This window comes from Sciurus carolinensis, chromosome 1 (genome assembly GCF_902686445.1).
Source record: "Sciurus carolinensis chromosome 1, mSciCar1.2, whole genome shotgun sequence".
NCBI lineage: Eukaryota > Metazoa > Chordata > Mammalia > Rodentia > Sciuridae > Sciurus > Sciurus carolinensis.
In genome coordinates this window covers 181,360,661-181,383,790 of record NC_062213.1, presented here as the reverse complement: position 1 = coordinate 181,383,790, position 23,130 = coordinate 181,360,661, and the positions used below count along the sequence as shown (strand labels likewise).

At 40.5% G+C, this 23,130-nt stretch overlaps 1 protein-coding gene across 1 annotated transcript in view; it reads right to left on the bottom strand.

Moving 5' to 3' along the window:
- Positions 1-23,130, bottom strand: part of Mtf1 (metal regulatory transcription factor 1) — a 41,536-nt gene that overhangs the window by 5,371 nt on the left and 13,035 nt on the right. The window contains exons 3-9 of the mRNA XM_047540113.1: positions 16,903-17,141; positions 15,832-15,963; positions 13,403-13,476; positions 12,968-13,104; positions 8,190-8,267; positions 4,461-4,563; positions 3,217-3,809 (exon numbers count right to left, since the gene is read on the bottom strand). Of these exons, the coding sequence (XP_047396069.1) occupies positions 3,217-3,809; positions 4,461-4,563; positions 8,190-8,267; positions 12,968-13,104; positions 13,403-13,476; positions 15,832-15,963; positions 16,903-17,141 (1,356 nt within the window). The remainder of the gene's footprint in view (positions 1-3,216; positions 3,810-4,460; positions 4,564-8,189; positions 8,268-12,967; positions 13,105-13,402; positions 13,477-15,831; positions 15,964-16,902; positions 17,142-23,130) is intronic.

Genomic DNA, 23,130 nt, shown 5'->3' with positions numbered 1-23,130 from the left:
GGGGGGAAAAAAAAAAATTACACTTATGGCCAGTCAAATATGGCACACATCCAAGGTCCTGAAGCCTCCCATCCAAGAGGACAGAAACCCTTCAGTGTTTAGGGAATTTTATACTGAGTGATGTTCTGTTTGTGCTCTGACATGAGGTCACTGTACTGTTTGACATTCCATCCTGACAATGTAGCTAGCTAGCTGTCTCCCAGCTGCCTAATCCAGTGGGTTCTGCGTATTCAAAGGCTTCTCTAACGTTGCTTTTTCTCAAGCTGATGGTCTCAGGGGGAGCTCTGGGCTAACTTTCCCTCTAAGCTATCCACCCCTCTACTCTATCCTGTCAAAGCCAGAAAGTTCTTTTTTTCCTCTCAGGGATTAAGATGCATGCTAAGGAAGGCTAAGGCTTCTTCTCTTGGGCACATAGCACTGACCAGGGAAGTTCAAGAATAGGCCCTAGATTCAGCCACACCTGATTAGAGTCCAAGCTCTGTCACTTATTAGGTATTGATATCAGGCTAGTACTTCAACGTTTATTTATTTTTTTTGGTACTAGAGACTGAGCCCAGAATGCTTTACCACTGAGCTACATTCCAGCCCTTTTCATTTTTTGAGACGGGGTCTTGCTAAGTTACTAAGGCCGGCTTTGAACTTGCAATCCTGCCTCAGCCTTCAAGTCTCTGGGATGACAGGTATGTGCCACCATACCCAAAGTAGGGATGATAACTGAAGATCCTCTCAAAAGACTCTGAGGATGGAAGGAGATGATGCACGTAGAGTGCCTGGGTCACGATGAACATCTGGAACGTCAGCAATCTGTCTTGTTACTAAGGAGGACTATAAAACTGTGCCCAGGCCAGGCACGGTGGCGCATGCCTGTAATCCCAGTAGCTCGGGAGGCTGAAAAAGGAGGATTGCCAAGTTTAAAGCTAGTCTCAGCAATGGCAAGGCACTAAACAACTCAGTGAGACCCTGCCTCTAAATAAAATAGAAAATATAGCTGGGGATGTGGCTCAGTGATAAAGTGCCTGAGTTCAATCCCCAGTACCCCACCTCCAAAAAAAAAAAAACCTGTACCCAGAACATCACCTTTATCACATTAGCATACTTCCTATTAAATTGGCTACGGGGTTTCTGTATTCTTTGTTTTTAATCCCTTTAAAAAAATGCCTCAAGATGAGTCTGGAAGAAAGTGAAAGCTTCTGGCTAAGTTACATGAGATGACACTATAAAACAAGTTGAAAACATAAGACCCCTATTAAATACATGAAAATGAACTCTGTGGAAAAAGAATGACACTAGTTTCATGCAGTTCCACAGGGCAAGTCTGAGGGGTGGGGTGGGGGGAACACAAACTACATGGAGGCAGACTGGGTCACCACGCTGGAAAGGCCTTTTCATGACTCTGCCTATCTGTAATGGAAACAGGCTGCCTTGAGAAGTGGCTGGCATGCCATTTCTGAAATTGGTGTGTTCATACTATTTAGCCCTGAGCTACCTTTCTAGTTTGTCTATATCCACCAGCAAATTCTCCTACCTGCTATATCCTTTTCTCTACTTAATTTCTACCCCTATGTTAAGGCTCACCTGCTCTGTGTGGCAACCCAGTGGAGCCCCTTAGTGTCTGAATCCCTCATCTAGCAGCACAATGTAATAACCAAGAGCACAGCTTGGGGTGAGTCTGCCTGTGCTTGAATCCCAGCTTGGCCTCTGCAAGCTGCGTCACATAACCTCTGGAGCTTAGCCACCCACTGCTAAAACCATACCTGTCTCCTAGGATTGCTGGAATATGTTAAGTTCTTGGTAACACAGTGTGTGACATACAGAGGTACATACAGAGGCAGCAGAAACTTGCGGGGGAGGCAGGTAAAGGATAAATGGGCACTATCTGTTCAATAAAATCTAAAAATCGTGTAATTAAAAATTATGTATGTATATAAGTGAGGACTGGCACATGTTAGATCTTCAATTTATACAAATCTTAGTCCAGTGTGGTAGCATGTGCCTGTAGTCCCAGCTACTGGGAAGCTAAGGCAGGAGAATTGCTTGAGCCCAGGAGTTCAAGATCAGCCTGGGGGAAACACAGTGAGACCCTGCCTCAGGAGAAGGAAGGAAGGAGGAAGAAGAAAGAAAAAAAAAGAAAGGAAAAGAAAAGAAAGGGTTCAATAATAAGAGTGTTATTTTTTTTTAATCACTGTTATTGTCATTTGGCACTTTACTGGTAATATCAACTTTCTTTTAGGCATTTTAGCAACTTTAACCTGAATGTAAGTCTTTATGAAAAATGAATCATGTTTCTCACTTTTCTGCATGTGTCAGAGAATACAATGTGTAACCAGGTACACACTCCGCTCCCAAAGGACACTGAAGTGAATGAGTCATCAAGACCAAATGCTTCCTTAGAAAATGGTTGCAGCTGGGCATGGTGGCACACACCTGTAATCCCAGTGGCTTGGGAGGCTGAGGCAGGAGGATCACAAGTTCAAAGTCAGTCCTAACAAAATTGAGGTGGCTAAGCAACTCAGTGAGACCCTGTCTCTAAATAAAATACAAAATAGGGTTAGGGATGTGGCTCAGTGGTCAAGTGCCCTGAGTTCAATCTTTGGTATCTGACCCCACTCCACACACCCCCTCAAAAAAAAAAAAAAAAAAAAGAAAGAAAGAAAGAAAATGGTTGTAAGGGAGCTGGGGTTGTGGCTCAGTGGTACAGCACTTGCCTAGCATGTACAAGGCCCTAGGTTCAATCCCCAACGCTGTAAAAAAAAAGAAAAGAAAATGGTTCTAATGGTTCTAGGATAAGCTCTGGGAGCCACAGATTATTTGTTTGACTTGGTCATTGCTGTCTAGTTCTATGTGACTCAATCACATCAGTCCCTCACATCAGTCTGACTCTACCTTGGGACAACCCGATTTTCTGAAATATTTTTGGGCCTCTGGAGTCTTTTGATTGCTTTTCTGTACTAGATGATGTGCTTAGACTGTAGGAATATTCTTACCTGCTGCTAGGTAAACTTAAAAGATATGTTTTTCTGCCTCTTCATCACAGGTACTGACCACAGCATTCCCTGGATTTATACCATTTGATTATAGAGAAAATGACTACAAGGGAGAATTACACATTTCAGGGTGGATTTGCTAGCCACTTCCTTTTTGCAATAAAAGCCTCTGAACACATCTCCTATATAAGTACACTTCACCCCACTGGGTATATTTACATGGAATACTTACAATTTGTTCTTGGTTTTGTGGTGAACTCGTGGCACCATTTAATATCCATTGTAAGTTCTGTTCTCCCATAACTAGGCTGGGCTGCAGGATAGCCGTGTTGGGAGTTGGGGTAATAGTTATGGTGGGATTATTAGTTAGGACAGAGTTGGCACCCAGAGGCAGAGTCTGGACCATGGCTGGCAAGGGCTCAGTAGTACTTTGTGGTGGGGCTGGTGCTGCCATGGCCGATGCCGCCGCTGCTGATGCAGGAGCCCCAGCAACAACGGAAAGTCCTGGTACGATGGGCTGTGGTGCCTGGGGATGCGGAAGAAACTCTTGATGATTAGCAGCAAACTGCGCGCTGTGGGGAACAGGCACTTCTGGAGGTTGTAAGAGAGCAGGGGGGTTGCCAAATGCAGCTTGCTGGGAACCAGGTCCTAGGGAAGGAGCAGGTGGAGGAGCGGACGGAGCTGAGGCTGGCAGCAGAGGCTGGGGTGGCTCGGAGAGGCCAGGCTGCAGTACAAGCGGAAGAGATAAAGATGCTGAATTTCCTGCAGGTGGTGGAACATCACTGACTGATTCTGCATCACCATTAAAACTTTCAATCAAGGCAGCTGGCAAGAAAAAGAAATAGAAACATATATCCATATCCCAAGCCTCACATGAGCCACAAAAACACACATTATGGGCTAAACAAGACAGTGACGGTCCATTGCAGCCAATTCCTTTACAGCTAGTAGGCTAGCTTTCTGCTTTCATTTAGTGACACCTCAGGTCAAAGTACCAGATTTCATGATCAACCATACTTCCTAAATGTAATGACCTAGTAAAAGTTTTATGATTTAAAAAAAATGTGTACTAAGGCTTTTCTGAAAGACTAGGCATCCTTTTCTGGACATGACTAGTGAATACATTTTGCAATTACTGTGAAGCTTTATAGACAGATTCCTGGAAAGCCTGGTTTGTGGGTCCTACTCATGTATGAACAGGGTATCACATCTAAAGTAAAAGTTCACAGCTCCTCCTCTTTTTAAAGTCAACAAGAGATTCTGGAAAAAGAAACCTTCTTCTTCCAGAGCCAAGAAAAGTTACAAGAACAGATGGAACTGAACTGAAAGGCCCATACTTCTCTGACCCTTCAAAGAAGATCTGCTTCTTTTAAGCTAATTGAAATATTTCATTCTGCCTATAATTTGGTATGTCAACAAGTGAACTCACTTTCCCAGGGCTGAGATGTGAGCAGGAAGAGAGTCTGTGTAACAAACCTGTCTGCTGAGGATCTTCCTGAATTGCTGTATCATCCGAATTCTGGAACATTGATTCAAAGATGACTGCTGGTGAAATTGTGCTGAGGTCCTGGCCCTGTGTCTGATTGAGACAGACAGAGATGTGAGACTCTCCATCCTGAGACAATTCCTCACCACTAGAGAATATATTTAGGGTAGCAGAACTAGAATGATCTTTTGGAATGCTGTTTCTACCTTCTCATATTTCAAAGTGACATGCATTTTCCTAGAACTTAGATACTGATGATATGGGTCTTTAGGAGCTAGCAAGCTACAACTTGTAGGCTGATCTTCTGTTTTTATAAATAAAAGTTTTACGGGAACACAGGCACACTTGTTCATTTACAGATTACGATGATTTCATGATACATCTGCAGAGCTGAGTAGTTGTGATAGAGATCATGCGGTCCACAAGTTCCAAAATATTTACACCTGTCCTTTACAAAAAAAGCTTGCCAATCTCTGTTCTAAAAGACAAAATCCCACAAAAAATGGGATTATATAATATCCATTACTGCTATGGCTTGTCCTCTCTGAAACTCATGTTAGAGTTTAATTCCCATTATGAGGTATTAGAGGGTACCTCATGATGGTGCTCAGAGGGAGAGCCTTTGGATGGTGATTAGGATTAGACAAGGTCATCTGGGTGGGACCTCCATGATTAGATACTAGTGGCTTTACAAGAGGGAAAGAGACCAGGATATACAGACACACACACTTCCTGTCACCACATGATGCCCTGCACCACCTCAGGATTCTTCCAGCAAGGCCATCAACCAGAGTGGGCCCTCGACTTTGAACCTCCAGAAGCACCAGCCAAAGTAAAACACTTTTCTTTAAGAGTCTGGAGCTGGAAACAGTGGTGCATGCCTATAATCCCAGTGCTCCAGAGACTGAAGCAGGGGGACTGCAAGTTTGAGAGCAGCCTCAGCAACTCAGCAAGGCCCTACACAACTTAGTGAGACCCTGTCTCAAAATTTAAAAATAAAACAACAAAAGAAAAGGACTAGGGATGTAGCTTAGTGGTAAAGCCTCCTGGGTTCAATCTCCACTACCAGAAATAAATAAACAAATAAAACTTAGTCTGTGGTACTGTGTAATTACCAACAGAAAATAGACCAAGACAACTGCCCTGCAACTTGCCTTTCTCAGGTAATAATGACATTCTGTAAATTTCTTTCAGGGTCTTTACATATTATCTGTGATATTCTAATATGTACACATGGTAAGAAAGCAAACAATAAAAAGAAACTTAAATAGTGATACCCTTATGCTTAATAAAAGCTAGCAGCACTTAAAAAACAGGGTGGAAGTGGGTGGGAGAGAACAAAGCACAATGCCCCAAGGGCCTAATTACTGATACGCACTAAATAAAATGACCACTCTTCATTTTGGTTAAGGGAAGGGGAAAACTGTAATTCTTTTCTCCACAATCCACTTAAGCCCTGGCACTGCAGAAGTCCAGCAAGCAAGAGAAGTCAGCGAAGCTGGAGGCTATGGCACACAAAGCAGATGCACCCCAGTCGTCCACAGGGCTTCAGCTGAATGCTGCCTGGAACTATGCAGGCCAGGATCACCAGAGCTCAAGAACAGGCTGAAATCTGGATTTTTATGTGAAGTCTACCAACTTATGAACAAAAGCAAGTAACTGAAAATAATCTAAGAGCACTGTAACGACCACCTAAACTATCTTCAGGCTAGACCGCCCCACTGCCAACTGGAGTTTTGGGGTTGTTCTGCAACAACTCTGCTTCTGGGAAGAAGAACTCAAGGAATGCTTAGGACTTGGTAGAAGCATGGGAAACTGAGGACAGCTCTCCAATCTGGAAGTCCTGAGATGAAGCTGTTCATGAGAGCCAAGAGGGACCAATTGATTGTGTAAATTGTTTATAAAGGAATCCTTTTTTTTTAAACAAGTTATTATTTTCTCCTTATATCAGGTATCTCCCATGGTGACCCGAGGACTCCAGAAAGCTCCTCAGTCACATGTCACAGTCCTGACCAGAGTGGATGCCCTAACTTGTCACAGTCCTGACCAGTTAAATGTTAAAGGAATATTATACCCAAAATCTTAGGTTAGGTAACTTGTAGGGCATCTAGGCCACCAAGCATGTAAATTTCTTTCAGAACATTAGTTCTGAAATAGGAATAAAGTGAAATATGCATAAAAATCATATGAAGTACTTATTTAATCTTTGTTTAAATTTAATATTTAATCTCTTTGTTCTTCAGATTGATCTGTCTTCAACTTAACAAATCATTCCTTCTTTCCTTCTGTTTTGGTACTGGGTATGGGACCTAGGGCCTCAAACAGGCAAGACAAGCACTCCACCACTGAGCTACATCCCTAGACCTTTATAGTATTTATTTTGACACAGGGTCTTGCTAAGTGACCCAGCCTGTCCTCCAACCTGGGATCCTCCTGTCTCAAGCCTTCCAAGCAGCTGGGAATGCAGGTGTGTGCAACTGTACCTGTTGGTCTGTTGGTTTTTGAACCAGTGTCTTCACACAGTTGCTTTTTATATTTTATTCAGTGTTTATATTTGTTTTCTGTGGGAGGGCTGGTTTCATAAGAGCAACTCTGCCATTACCAGACAGAGAACCAAGGCCATGGGGTGCTTATGTAAAACTGCAGTTCAGAGGCCATTCAGTAGGTTTAGGAAGAGGCCCAAGAACCTACATTTGTAATTAGCTTTGTAATTACTTTTTTTTTTTTTTTTTGAGATGGAGTCTCCTTATGTTGTCCAGGATTGTCTCAAACTCCTGGGCTCCAGTGATTCTGTCTCGGCCTCCTGAGTAGCTGGGACTATAGGTGTGCACTATCATGCCCAGTTAAGAACCTGCATTTTAGGATGTGCTGCAGTTGACGTCACTAACCACACTTTAACAAACACTTTTTCACAGTATTCCTAAATCCTTCAGTTTTTATTCAAATACTTTCAATTACATTTATTCATTATGTATACAGTGACAGAAAATCTAGACTAAGCTATATTTATTTTCCAGGAAAAAAATCAAACTCTAAATTAGTGTTGGCAACACAGGAAAATATTCAGATTCTATGAAAGAAGACCACATAAACTCAGACTCAATGCAGTGGTTTGTAAGAAATATCATGGAGTCATGGAAATGGCAAACAACTCCCTATTGGTGTGAATCAATGCAATCAGATTGAGATATAGTGGGTTTGTCCTGTAACAGGGTCCTCTATGGAAGGTTCCCTTCAAAAACCCATTAAGGTGAGTTTAAAGGAGGAAAAAGACTAAGCCTGATCAGTCAGATAGACTTTGAGAAAGTCTGGAAATTGGATTTTCTGGCTACATCTTACAATGCTAGACTTCAGGCTCCTAAAGGACAATCCACACCACCTTTGTTACTGCTATCAGCTCAGCACTGGCACAATGCCTGATTAAGCAGCATTCAATAAATATTTGCTAAATGAATAAAAAAAAAAAAAAAGAAAGAAAGAAACTTTATGGGGCTAAGAGGCTATCAACTGAGTGACCTGGGTCCAAAGGCATTAGGTAACAGAACAACCTCTCATGATAGAACTCTGATCAGCAGAAGGAAAAAAAGAAATCCTAAATTCAGTGATTAAACACAATGAAATCTAGAAGACTTCAGTCTGGACTTCCTCAATTACCCGCCAAAGGGAGTGCTTGATTCTTGCATCTATTTTTCTAGCACCCACACCCCAGGTACACTTACTGTATTGGAATTTTCTTGCAGTTCAGAATCTGTGGACAGAAGGCACAAGTCACTCAGGTAAAGTGAGTGATTTGTATCCTGAGAAAAAGAAAAAAATGTGAATTAAGTAACAAAACTCATGCTTTATGTAGCATGTTGCATAATAAAACACTTGGTTATAAATTCCTTAAGGTTCTAAATGTCTGTGTGTTACTTGGAGAGTTATGAACCATCCAAAGAAATGGCGAAGTAGATTATTTCACTTTTAAAAATCTCCATATCCTTTTTTTGGAAGGGAGGGCACTGGAGATTGAATCTAGGGGTGCTTAACCACTGAGTCACATTCCAGCCCTTTTAAAAATTTTTATTTGCTTCTTATTTTGAGTCAGGGCCTTGCTAAGTAGCTTAGGACCATACTAAGTTGCCCAGGCTGGCCTCTGAATTATGATCCTCTTGACTCAGTCTCCTGGGCTGCTGGGATTATAGGTGTGCACCACCATGTGCCCGGCTAAAAATCTTCTTAAGAGAACCTCTTAACATTTCTTAAAGATGGTTAATAAAGAATTTTTTAATTATCTTACAACACAGGTTCCAGAGTAACAAAAGCTATGTCAAATTCATAATATTTGTATAATCTGTCATTTACAAAGTGATATCACATAATTCATTTGCTTTCCATATAAAACTTGGAAGTATTATTCTCTACCCCCACTTGAAATATGAGAAAATTAATGCTATGACAATTGGAGTGATATGTCCCAAACACAAGCTAATTAGCATTAGATAAACCTAGGGCTTCTGACTGAAAAGTCAATGCTCCTTCCATTATACCATTGTGTCTCCAACATGGGTACCTCAGAGTTCCTTACTCAGAACAGTACTGAGGAGTAAATCTTCAAATTCTGTTGCCCAGGCTAACTCTGAGTTCTGGATTCTAGAATGTCAGTCTCAAGTCATACGCTTTAGGTGGTAACCCTGCTGACCTCAAATGGATCAGTCTCACTCGAGCATGCACTCAACCAGTACAGGGGTCCTCCCTTATCCACAGTTCTGCTTTTTATGTTCAGTTACCCAGGGGCAACTTTGGTCCAAACATGTCAAATTCCAGAAATAAACGACTTGTAAGTTTTAAATTGTGCATCATTCTGAGTAGTGTGATGAAATCTGTGCCATCCATTTCCGCCCCCTTTAGCCAGGCTGCACACTCTACCTGCCTCCTAGTCACTCTGTAACCCTCTAGGTAATGAGATCAAATGTTGCAGTGGTACAGTGCTTGCAGTCAAGTAACTCTTATTTTACTTAAAAATGGCCCCTAACACAAGAGTAGCAATGCTGGCAATCTCACTACAATATGTTGTTACTACTGTTATATTATTATTGTTGCCAATTTCTTAACTGTGTCTAATTTATAAATTAAACTGTGTCTAATTTATATATGTGTAAGTACAGAAAAAAAACATAATATTTATAGAGTTCAGTGCTACCTGCAGTTTTAGGCACCCACTAGATATCTTAGAACATGTCCCCAAAAGGTAAAGGGGGACTACTGCACTCACTGAGCATCTAAGATGTATTAGGCGCTGTTCCAGGTCTAGGAATACAATCGTAAACAAAACTGAGTCTCTGCCCTACTCAGCTTACACTCTAGTGAGGACAAATAATAATAAGTATACAGTATGCACGATGATGAAACTGCTGTGGAGAGTAAGAGGAACAGGGAATGCAGGGGTAGTTGTTCTTGTATTAGATGGCTAGGGAACGCCCCTCAGATAAATGAGATTTGAGCAAAGAGAACACTGGGGGGCTGGAGTTATGGCTCAGTGGTGGAGCGCTTTCCTGGCATGTGTGAAGCCCTGGGTTTGATATCCAGCACTGCATATGAATAAATAAAATAAAAGATTCATTGACAACTTAAAAAAAAAAGAGAGAGAGAGAACATGGGCCATGCATGTATCTGGGAAAAGTCTTCCAAGCAGAGAGTACAGCAAACCTGGTGGTAGGAGTGGGCTTTCCTTGGTTCAAGGAACCAAACAGAGGACAATATAGTTAATGCAAGAGGAAGAGAAACAGATGAGATCAGATGAGTGATAGGGCCAGAGACCACAGGACCACTCTAAGATTTTGATTTTTTTTCTAAATGATACAAGAAGCTTTATGAGCAGGCAACATACATTATCTGTGTCACAGTCTAGAAGACTGCTCTGGTTGACTGGGGTGGGAAGTGGGAGAAGAGGAGAAAAGGCTTAGCAAGTTATTTCATTAATCCAGGCAAACAGCTGTTGAATGAAACAATCAGAAAAGTGATTAGATTCTAGATATATTTTCAAGGTGGAGCTGATAGTCTTTGCTAGTGGACATCAGGTGTGAGGAGAAAAAAGGAGTCAGGAAGAACTACAAGAATTTGGGGGGCTGGGGAGATAGCTCAGTCGGTAGAGTGCTTGTTCCATCCCCAGCACCCAAAAAAAAAAAAAAAGAATTTGGGGTTGTAGTTCAGTGGTAGAGCACTTGTCTAGCATGTGTTCAATTCTCAGACCTCATATAAATAAAAAATAAATAAATAAAAAGGTTCATTAATAATAATTAATAATTAATAACTAAAATATATTAAAAAAAGAATTTTGGCCTCTGTCATTAGAAACATAGTTGCCATTTACTAAGATAGAAGGACTGCAGAAGGGACAGGTTTGGACATGTTAAGTTTTAGAAGAGCAGATATTATCTGGGTGGAGGCGTTGAGTAGGTGGCTTAATATGCAAGTGTGGAGATCAGGGAGAGACAAGACTCAAGATATCAACATAGGACTGGAAGGCAACACAGATGGCACGTAAGGCCTGAGATCAGGAAACATCCCTCTACTGGAAAATGACCAAGGATTCTGAGAAGATGGGCTCTTAGGACTGGTCACTGATGCACTCCAATGCTCAGAAGTTGTTGGCAGTTAAATTAGCCATGCTACAAAAATGAGAAAACTGATTTACTTAGTAAATGCAGTTTAGTACAGAAAGACTCCCAAATTTAGATTTTTTTATTTGTCTTTTATAGATGAAAAAACTAAGGCACAAGAAGTCATTTGTCATGTGATTAGTGACTGAACCTGGATTTGAATCCAGGCAGCTGTGCTCCAGGGGCTGCCCTCTTCACAGCTAAGGTTATTCTATCTAGTACAACACAGGGGTTAAGAACCAGGTTCTGGAATCACACTGCCTGCCCAAATTAGACTAATTATAAGTTCTGGATACTTAGGCAAGTTATTTAATTTCTCCTTGCCTCAAGTTTCTTAATCAGTAATATGGGGATAATAGTAGTAACAACCTCATAGAGTTCTTGTAGATAACATACATAAAAGCACTTAGCACAGTACCTGGCACATATTTAACATTCAATAAATAATTAGCTATTATTACTAATGAAACTTGGGGATAGGGGAAAAGTCCTTTTAAAAGGATCCTTTAAACTTTAGAAACAAAACTCTAAGTTTTGTTTAAAACTTAGAAACTATAGAATTAGAATATGCTGTCTCTCCCAAAATAAAAATCATGCTACATATTTTAAGAATATTCCAAAGAGGGTCAATGAATTTGCAAGAGAGACCCAGGCTGGAGACATCAATGTGGGAATCAAAGGCAATAGAGATGGCAAATGAGGCCTGAGAGTAGAGGAGATTCCCTCTCCTGGAGAATGAACAGGGATCCAGAGAAGATGGGGTGGAAGAGTGGTGGGGAGGTGGAAGTGAGGAGGAAAAGCTGCTAAGCCAATAATCCAGGTTGGGCTGGAGGGGAAAAAAAAAAAAAAGTGGATTGAACAAAATGTAATCAGAATAAATCATCAGATTCTACATATATTCTTAAGGTACAACTGAAAGACTTTGCTCTATCAGCTTCAGTTTCTTTTTTTTTTTTTTTTTATTAAAGTTTAATGAATACTGTGTTTAATTTCTCTCCATATTAACTTCCTGTATGTGTAGTGTTTTAGTCTTTAATAGAACATGTTGATGAAACTTAATTTCTTGTTTATTCCATTAATAGTTCATTATTTTAATTGAAAATTAGTTGATAGTCATGTAGAAATGTTTTAATTTGTTTTTTATCAGCTTCAGTTTCTTTATCTATAAACAGTTAAGACAATAATGGCACTTTCCAGGCTTAATAGGTCAGTGCTTAAAACCATATTAGAAGTAACAACGGTTAAATACTGATCTCAAGATCTTTCTGGAATGGAGCTTTCTGAAATGGAGCGGGTAGATTTAGGGGACCAGGAAATAAGAAGGGTCCTGGTAAAGAAAAACAAAACCACCTAAAACTCCTCAGAGGCTTATTCTGTGGCTCAGTGTCCTAAGCCAGTCACTCTCAAACACTTCAAACAGGCCAGGGCAAGGGATTCTTCTCTAGACTCTTTGCTTGGCTCTCCAATGACAAGTTGTGTGAAGTCACATAAATTTATGTCCCAAACTCAAGTATATATTTGCCACTTGATAGGTACAAATGGGAAGATGACACTCTCTTAGAGCATCTGGTTGACCCTCTGAAAGCCACTCTGAGACCTCACAGTTCATGGGCACCTTCTTCCATCAAATCTGATGGAAATGAGGCAGAGCCAAAGAAGAGACTAAAGGACAGGATGTCTGGTGAGATTTCTGGCTTCATCAGTACCCTATTGCAAAGTCATAGATCTTGACCTTGATTTCTTCCCTCTAATAACAAATATATAAAGAAGACATTTCAACCTTTTTTTTTGGGAGGCACAAACAATTGCTGTTTTGTGGTGCTCAGATCAAAACAAGAGACAAGAACACTGCGCACCTCTGATCCATTGTGTTGTGGAAGTGCATTGTATGAGTGTCCTTTGTTATCGTGACCTTTCATGTGACTTTTGAGACTGTATTGAGTGCTGAATGTTTTCTCACAGCCATTACTGGGACAGAAGAAGGGTCGTTCACCTGCAAGAATGACAAAGTAGTATTAATTTCACCATAAACTCATTTCGTTGGGTTAAGAATCTTACCTTTCCCTAACAGAGGGAAGTAAATATTCTTATGAGGGTTCTGGTAATAGCTATTTTTTTTTCCCTGCGATGCCAGGGATTGACCCAGGACCTTACTGAGCTATATCCCCAGCCCCTGGGAATAGTAGGCTCACTCCCCCTATCTAGTTTAACAGGTCTCAATGGAAACACAGATACTTAGTTTCAGGCTTGATGAAGGTTAAAATGAATTATAGAAACCAGCCTCAACTCACCAGTATGTGTACGAACGTGAGTTTTAAGGTGGTGGCTCGCTGCAAATGCTTTTCCACAGCCATCGTGATCACATCTAAACAAGGTGTTGAAGCAAAGAGAAACAGGAGTCATTAGCTAAGAGACCTTTGTCCTCAACATCTCTTGTAAATGCAAACTAAAACATTTAGAACACTAAGATTAGATCAACAAAACTGGTTTTAGAGATGGCAATGATGGGAAGTCCCTGAAAAATAAGGTGGCACATTTGGGATCAGAAGCAGCTGATAAGTTTTTCTAGTCCTTTTACATAAGGTACAGTTGAGAACATGACACAGAAGTCTTCTGGTTAATTACTTAAGAGAACTCTACTGACAGTGAGAGCCCACACAGAAAATCTACAGTCAAAGAAATGTTACAAATACCAAGAGTGGGTAAAGAGGTCCTCATGTACGCACAGGCTTGAAATATAACCTTAGAACACAATCCATTAGAACAGATCAACTATAACCCATAATCTTCAGTGGACAGACCCACTGCTTTCTCTTTTACTTTCTTGATGACACAGGGGGTTGAACCCAGGGACTTGTGCATGCTGGGCAGGTGCTTTACCACTGAGCTACATACACCATCAGCCTCCCTTTTACTTTCTTGATAATAAAAGCTAGAAGTAACCTTTCCCTCCTTAGAGCTACTAAGGCAAGTAATTATCTATGTGCTTCTTTTATAGCATCTTTCAATTCTAATCTTGTTTTTCTCTCTGTGTTTACGTTGATTATCTCTTCTCCTAGATAGCAGACTCTCTGAGGGCAGGGTCCAAGCGGCCCTTCATGTTAGCTGTCGTTTTTGCACACAGCAAACATTTAATAATTATGTATATTGACAAATCCATTTTCTTATACAAAATATCTTATTTCTTCAAAATAGAAAGCTTCTCTAAGGCATTTTCATTTTTTAAATTACATATAATCATCATCATCTAAAGTCCCATCTAATATTCATGAAAAAAAGTTTTAATCATCAAAAAATACATGCATGTGCACAGATTGAAATCATAATCCCCTTGGCAGCCTATGGGGTCGGGGGCAACCTAAGCTTCACAGCATCTGCAGAGTAACTAACTAGAATTTAACCATTCTTATCTTTAAAGGGGCCATGACTCCGTACCTCTGTAATTTAAAAAGTTAGTTCTGTTTAATTGATATCTGAAAGCTGACTCTATCTGAAGACTTTTTAGTTGTTTCTAAGTATTCTGATGAGATGAATGATTTGAGAATAGACAGGTAGCATATTTAATACTCTGAATATAACAGTAATATTTCCTGCCAAAATTCAAAGACATTGTTTATGGGAAATCTTTGGCAACACATTTATATTACATTAAGGGGGATCCTTACAAAGCAATCATCTCATAAAAATGTCATATAACCACATGGTGTTTCTGAACACCTACCAAATGACTGGAACCACAAGTTATGAACAGGGAAGAAAGCAAATTAAAAAAAGTCCCTCCTTCAGGTTTATAAATTCATTTCATGAATATATATGTGTATATGCACACTGACATTTGTGCACATAAAATGGATGGTCCCATATGTGTGTGTATACACATGTGAGATATTACAAAGCAACAACTGAACAAGTAACAAAATACAATACTTGACCACTAACTTAAGCATTCCTACTCCTCACTTTCCCTTTATCTCCTTCTCCCTACCCACTTCAATTATTTTGTTTTTTGGTACTAGGGACTGAACCCAGGGCTTTGCACATTGAATACTGAGCTACAGCCTCAGTTCTTACTTCATTTTATTTTTAGGGTCCCAGTAAGTTGCCAAGTCTGCCCTTAAATCTGCAATCCTCTTGCCTCAGCCTCCCAAGTAGCTGGAATTACAGGTGCCCACTACCATGCCCAGCTCTCACTTCAGTTCTTTTTTTTTTTTTTTTTTTTTTTTTTTTTGGTGGTACCAGGGATCGAACCCAGGGCCTCATGCTTGCAAGGCAAGCACTCTACCAACTGAGCTATCTCCCCAGCCCCTCACTTCAGTTCTTAGGTAGGTATCCCTCTTTGGTGCTCAAGCCTTGGACAATATGTACTAATTTGTGCTTCCTCTCCACCAGGCCAAGGTTGTTAAAAAGGGCCTGAATCTTAGTAGTTCCCTAGCATTAATAACAGTATCTATCATGTAAGTGAGTTCAACAAATACTTCTTGAAAATAAAGGGGAAAAATAAGGCAGAAAAGCCATCAACCACAGAGTAGGGGTGCTCCTGGAATCCAGCTACACTCCTCTAATCTCTGGCAAATGGTTACAGCTATCCTGGGGTGAGCTAACATTGCCAAAGAAAGAACTAGTGAAGGGAGTTTTCTTTCTGCTTTGAAATATTCCTAGAGTATATCAAGACACCCAGCTGAAACCTGGTTAGTGACAAATAGAAAACAGTAAGACTTACCGAAATGGCTTTTCTCCTGTATGGGTTCGAATGTGCTTCCTCAGATCACTGAGTGTGGTGAAGTATTTGCTGCAGCCTTCAGATTCACAGTTAAACGTTTTCCCTGTGTGAAGCCTCTGATGTGCTTTCAGCCTGAAAAATATTCCAGAGAAATGCCCGTTGGCACAATGCAGAACCTCCTCATGCCAGCTTAATATGCTTCAGGATCAAGTGCATGAGAATTATGTACCAATTGCATGTTAGTGTGCTAAAATTTTCACCTGAGGAGAAATTCAGAGAAGTAAATAACCTAACAGTATGAGTGTTCCAGAGACAGTTACACAACCTCTCTGTGCTTCCACAGCTGCTGGGAGGACTAGCACTTAGAGGAACAGTGTGTGTTTTCTTTTTTTTTTTTTGGTATGAGGAATTGAACCCAGGGCACTTAACCACTGAGGCATATTCCCAGCCCCTTTTTGTATTTTATTAGAGACAGGGTCTCACTAAGTTGCTCAGGGCCTTGTGAAATTGCTGAGGCTGGCTTTGAACGCTCAATCCTCCTGCCTCAGTCTCCTGAGCTGCTGGGATTACAGGTGTGCACCACTGCACCTGGCACAGTGTATGTTTTCTAAATGTTAGTTATTGTTTTCTCTGTTATTTTATACCTAATATTAGAGACTAAGTAAGTCTCTTGATAAAAACATGGAAAGAGAAATAGACATCAAGTGAATGATTCCCTATCTCTCAGAGTAGAAAACAGTTACCTTCAAAGTAAAATAGGAAATGAAAGTACAGAAGCCTTAGTATGAAGATCCTGCACCAAGGGGAAATATTACTCTATGCCAATTACTAAAATTCTAAGGCCAGAATGTCACTTTATGAGATGCAAATCTAAACACAGATGTACTGTCATGTCCACCCAAACCAAGACACATTCATCTTTAGATAACGAACTCTGCTAGTGAATTTTACACACTTGAAGTATAACTGTGCTCTCTGAAGCCCTAAAAGTGAAACATTTCTCCTGTGCAGAAGCTCTGAAGTCATGAGGTCAGAGTCAGAGGCTGGTGGCACTGTGGAGGAGAGGCTGACCTGTACAGTGTGTTGAATGCCTTCTCACAGCCCTGCACATCACACTCAAATGGCTTCTCCTTCGTGTGCACTCGCACATGGATCCTGAGGCTGTAAGAGGTGAGGAAGGCCTTGCCACAGCCCTCCTGATTACAGACGAAGGTATACTCCCCTCGGTGAGTCTTCTGGTGGGTGCGCAGGTTGCCTGCTGTGCTGTAGGTTCGGGGACAGCCTTCAAAGGTGCACTGGTACCGCTTTACCTGGCAGACAGGGGACATCTCATCAATAGGACAAAAGGGCCACCCAGGGCTTAACTCCCCCTGAGCTCAGTTCCTAGGAGATGCAGACAACACAAACATCAACATAGAAAACAACCTTTAATGGTAAAGTGTGGAAACCCTCTTGTTGATCAAATTACATCTGAACAATGCATAATGAATAACAGGGAAGAAATAGGCTTGTATGTAAATGAATATTCTAAATGAATGTAAGGGTGTTTTTAGACTCTGGTATATATCTATCCATCAAAGAGGAACACACTCTTATACTTACCTGTATTCGTATAAACTCTTAACTTCATTTTAAAGTTTGATTTAAACACTTAAACACCTGGTGTTTTATCTTCATTACAACTGACCAATGTTAAACTGAGTTTAAATTATCTTGAAATTTATTAAATTAACTATCAAACACTATATCCCTAGGTAGTTTTTCCAATGCATATTTCCAAGTCTACAAGATGAAAAAAAAAAAGTATCATGAATTTCTTGGAATATTTGGAAATGTGATATTCCTTAAACTGCCAGTTTCCTTTTACCACCAAAATTGTTTTTCATTTATGCAGTACTGGGGACCAAATCCAGGGCTTTTTGTGTGCTATGCAAGCACTCTACCACTGACCTATCAGGTCAGTCTTACCTTTTTTTTTTTTTCTAATTTTATTTTTAGACAGGGTCTCACTAAGTTAGGTGGGCTAGCCTTGAACTTGGGATCCTCCTGCTTCAGCCTCCAGCGTCTCTGGAATTATGGGTATGTACCATCATGCCCAGAACAAGTATTATCCACTCTTTAGCTTTTAACATTTTCATGTACATAAACCTTTAATTCTGAATTTTTCCCAAATCTCAGTCCACATCTCCAACTACAATACACTATTACTACTATACATTAGCCATTCATTCAATAGCTACTGAACTATGGTCTCAGGTAACATATTTCATAGCACAGATAAACTGAATAGGACAAAAATTTCTGCCTTGAAGGGAAGAGCCAGTGGTAAAGAGGCAGACATGTGTGCAAACTATTTCACCCTGTGCTGAGCTTTCAAGCAGATATGTACATAAGGTACTCTGAGAACATAAAAAGGGAACTTCTAACACTTCTCAGAAAGAGTGGGAATCAGAGAAGGACAAGAAGTCAACATACGCTCTGAAGTAAGAATGTCTTTCCACCTGTTAGCTTCTTTTGGGTGAGCTGAAAAGGCATCCCTCAGACAAAGCAGGCAGAAGGGTATTCCAGAAAGAGGGGACAGCACGGGAACTGCATGATGATGAATGAGGTGATGGTACAAGCCACAGACACTTGTAGCATGTGACAGACTGGCAGGAGACAAGTTAAAAAAAAAAAAAAAAAAAAGGTGAAGCCTTCCTACATAAGACCTACAGGAGGTCATCAATGGGAGTCACTGACAGGCTTTAGTCAAGATAGCAATACAATCGGAATTCGGATTTAGGAGAGGTCATTCTGATAGCCTTGGATAAGACAGTTGGAAGATAAGAGCAACTAAGAGAAGCAGGGAAAGAGATGAGAAGAACATAAACCAGGGAAATGACAGTGGATATCACAAGAGATGAATCCAGAAGAAACTGAAAGAGCTAGAATGACTGGTTGTAACAACAACTGGGTGCTGAGGAGGGGGAACGGTGGAGAGATAAAGCAAAGACTAACCTCCAAGATTACAGCTTGGATGACTAGATGAATGGTCAGGTTACCAAAATGAAGTTGGGTAGACCAGAGATGATGAACTGGGCCCGGTGGAAACACTGGTCATAAAGTACACAGTTGGACATACAGACTAGAAGCTATGAAGAAAGTCTATGGCAGGAACCTTTAGTACCAGAGTTATAGCTGACTACCTGTAGACTACAGTAGGCTCAGGTTCAAGTTCTGGCTCTGCAATTTATTGTGTAATCTTAGGAAAATTAATCTCACTATGCCTCAACTTTCATATTTATAACATGAAAGAAATAAAAACGAAAATCTATCTTTTTAGGATTGCTGTGAGGATTAGAAATCATTTGTGTAAAGCACTTTAACATAGTGACTGAACATACTAAGTACTCAGTAAAATAACAGATCTCATAACAGGACAAAGGACAGGCCCTGAAAAAAGCTACCAACATTTAACATACTAGTAAAAGATGAGAAGTCCTTGATAGGTAAGTAGGAGAAAGAACTGGGGAAGTAGGAAAAGACAAATGTCACAGAAACCATAAGAACAAGAGTCTCAAGGGAAAGGGAACGATCAACATGTCAAATGTCAGAGAAAATAAGGAAGATAGGGATTGGGAAAACAACTGGATCAGTAGCTAGAAATTAATGACTCAGCAAGCCTAGTCTGCAAGGTTGCTAGAAACAGAAATCTGGATTAAGGTGAATAAAAGAAAGGAGACGTGAAGGGAGAGATTAGGGTTCATGGGTAGTCACATAAGGGGACTTCGGAGTTGATGACTTCTTTTCTTTTTAGTAGACTAGTTCTTGAGTAGATCTGGAGGAAGAAAAGTCCTGGAAGAAAAAGAAGTTGAGGATCTAGGAAGGGACACAAAGAAGAGAAAGATACAATTTAAAAGCCTGGGTGGGGGCAGGCACAGGGGCTCACACCTATAATCCCAACAATTTCAGAGGCCGAGGCAGGAGGATCAAAAGTTCAAGGCCAGCTTAGCAGTTTGGAAAACCCTGTCTCAAAAGAAAACATAAGAAGAGCTGGGGGTGTACTTCAGTGGTTGAATGCCTCTGGGTTCAATCCCCAGTACCAAAAGAAAAAGAAAAAAGAAATCAAGTCTGGGTGGGGTTGAGAGCTATAACTCAGTGGTACAGTGCTTGTATAGTAGGCACAAGCCCTAAGTTTGATCCACAGCACTGTAAAAAAAAGGAAAAGAAAAGGAAAAAAGCCTGTGTGGAGGCAGAAAGACTTAGGTAGGAGAGGGCCAGTCAATTTCAGAAAAGAGAATTAAGAAAAGGAGGGATTTGGGCTGGGGGGATACCTCACCTGGTAGAGCGCTTGCCTCGCAAGCGCAAGGCCCTGAGTTCGATCCCCAGTACCAAAAAAAAAAAAAAAGAAAAGGATGGATTTGCCAAATAGTATATATCAAGGCTCTGTGGGCTTTATGGTCTCTGTCACTACTAATTCAACTCTGCCATCACAAGTTAAATGAACTGTTCAAGAAAAAAAAAAAAAAAATTAAGGACACTGAATTAATTTCATGTGTAATAAAATATTATTCTTTTGATTTAAAAAATCATTGTCCAATCAGAAAAATGAGAAATTATACTCCATTTATGTATGATTTATCAAAATATATAAATGTATTCTACTTCATGGACAACTAATTAGAACAAATAAAAATTTTTTTAAAAAATGTAAAAAACATTCTTAGCTCCAAAGCTGTATAAAAACAAATAACTGGGGGCTGGGGAGATAGCTCAGTTGGTAGAGTGCTTGCCTTGTAAGCATAAGGCCCTGGGTTCGATCCCCAGCACCCCCCCCCCAAAAAAAAAAAAAAAAAAAAACTGGATGGATTTGGTCCGTGAGCCATAGTTTGCTAACCCCTAAAACCTGCAGCGGTGGAGAAGACAGGCACCCTGACTCCTCTAAACTCCCCTGTCCACTTCCTCTCTCATCCATCCAACCCCTAACACGACCTTGCACAAGTCTTCAGCTTTCTTAGGCAAGTGCTCTCTAACCTAATACCTTTTCCACTGCCACAAAGGAGATGCTCCACGGAACTGAATTATTCAACTACTCAGTGTCTCGGGTTTTTTGTTCATTTGTTGTTTTGTGGTACTGGGCATTCTATCACTGAGCTACACCCTCAGCTCTTTTTATTTTTTGAGACACAGTCTTGCTAAATTGCCCAGGCTGGCTTTGAACTTGTGATCCTTCTGCTTCAGCCTCCTGAGGTGCTGGAATTAAAGTCATGCTCACACACTCGCCTTCCACCAGGCAGTTCAAAAGAACCTAGTTTTGAGGTTGATAATTCTAAAATTCTAAATTGATAATTCTAAAACAGTGTTCTGCACATGCCACCTCTGTTCAAATGACAAGTCTCAGTTCTTTAGCCTGATACTCAGGCCTCTTCCATGGTCTATCATATTACTCAGTAACCAGCCAAAGACAGGCTGTCTAAGCCTGCAAGCAACAGCATACTGGTTCCCCAAGTGCAACTCTGAATACCCAACTCTTGGCCTTTGTTCTCTCCCTGACCTCTGCTGGAAAAGCCCAGTTCCTTTCTTTACTTTTTGGAGTCTCTCTATTCCTTTAATTCAAACCTCACTATCTCCAGGGTCCTCCACAATCACTCCTTGTCTACAGATGGTGCCTTTCTCTAAAAGGCAATAATAAATCTATGCCACTCATTTGACACTTAGCTTATATTGTTAATTATCCACTTATGCATATATTCTGATGTCTCATCAAGACCAGAAACTTCTTTGGTGCTGACAGATAAGAGATTTCAAAATAATTACTGACCAGTAAGGAGAACTGGGACAGTGGATGCTGCAGTAACGGAGACTGTATGTCTCAAACATAAAGCATAAAACAATCATGGTGGATAAGAGCAGAATTTCACTCTGAAGATGCTCCCACAGTGCTAACTTTGTAAAAGGAATTGCAATAAATAATTAACTACCCCTCTGTCTCTGCCCTGCTCCCATCTGAGTTTTTGCTCTTAGCCAGTTCATGCTTCTACTGAATGTTCCTTCCTCAAAGGTCCGCTTCCCTGATGGTCCTTACTCCCACCTCAAACTACAACAGGTATCCTTGTTATAGGTTCTCACAGCTTCCTGCAGTCAGTCCTCTCCATCTATGGGTTCTCTTCATTCCTGAATTCAGCTAACCACAGACTGAAAATATTCCAAAAAAAACCTAACTATGTCTGTACTGAACATGTACAGATTTTTTTCCTCCTCATCATTCCCTAAACAGGACACTATAACTATTTATATAGCACTTATATTTTTAATAGCTTTATTTTATTTATTTCTATGTGGTACTGAGGATCAAACCCAGTGCCTCACACATGCTAGGCAAGCGCTCTGCCACTAAGCCACAACCCCAGCCCAGCACTTATATGTTATTAGGTATTATAAGTCATCTAAGGGTGATTTAAACTATATGGAAGAATGTATGTAGGTTAGATACAAATACTACACCCTTTAATATAAGGGATGAGCATCCATGGATGGGGAAAGGGCAAGTGTTTCCAGACCCAATCCCCAATGGATGATGAGTGACAATTCTGTTTCCTTAAAGAACAAGACTATGATGAAATAATTAAATAACTAAGTCATTTACGTCACTAGCTTTAATTGCTAGGCACAACAGTATTTGGAAAACAGCAGGTATTAAACAAATTTCTGTTGAATTAAATGAATGAATGGCTACTTCTCAGATGGGCTGTAAGTTCCATGAGGGCAGGACCATGTTTAACTTGTTCACTAACAACAAAATCCCAGAGACTAACCTTGTGGAGAAGTGGCACTCCATTTGTTATTGGTTTGGTTTTTATAATTGTTTTGTAGTTGTAGATGAAGAGAATGCTTTTGTTTATTTTTATGTAGTGCTAAGGATTGAGCCCAGTGCCTCACACATGCTAGGCAAACACTCTGCCACTGAGTCACAACCCCAGTCCACTCCATTTGTTGTTATTATTATTTCATTTTTTGCAGTACTGAGGACTGAACCCAAGGACTCACACATGCTAGGCAAACAGTCTATCACTGAGCTACATGCCTTTTTCATTTTTATTTTGAGACAGGGTCTCCTAAATTGCTAAGGCTGTCCTGGAATTAGCAATCTTCCTGCTTCAGCCTCCAGAGTAGTAGTATAGCTATGTACCAACATTCCATTTTTATTTTTCAAATAAACAAAAGAAAATAGCAGCAAGGACTATAAGAGTTTCAAGGAGGGTGGCTAACAAGTCAAATGTAGCAGAGATAATTGGTAAAGTATTTCTCAGTTTTAGCCGA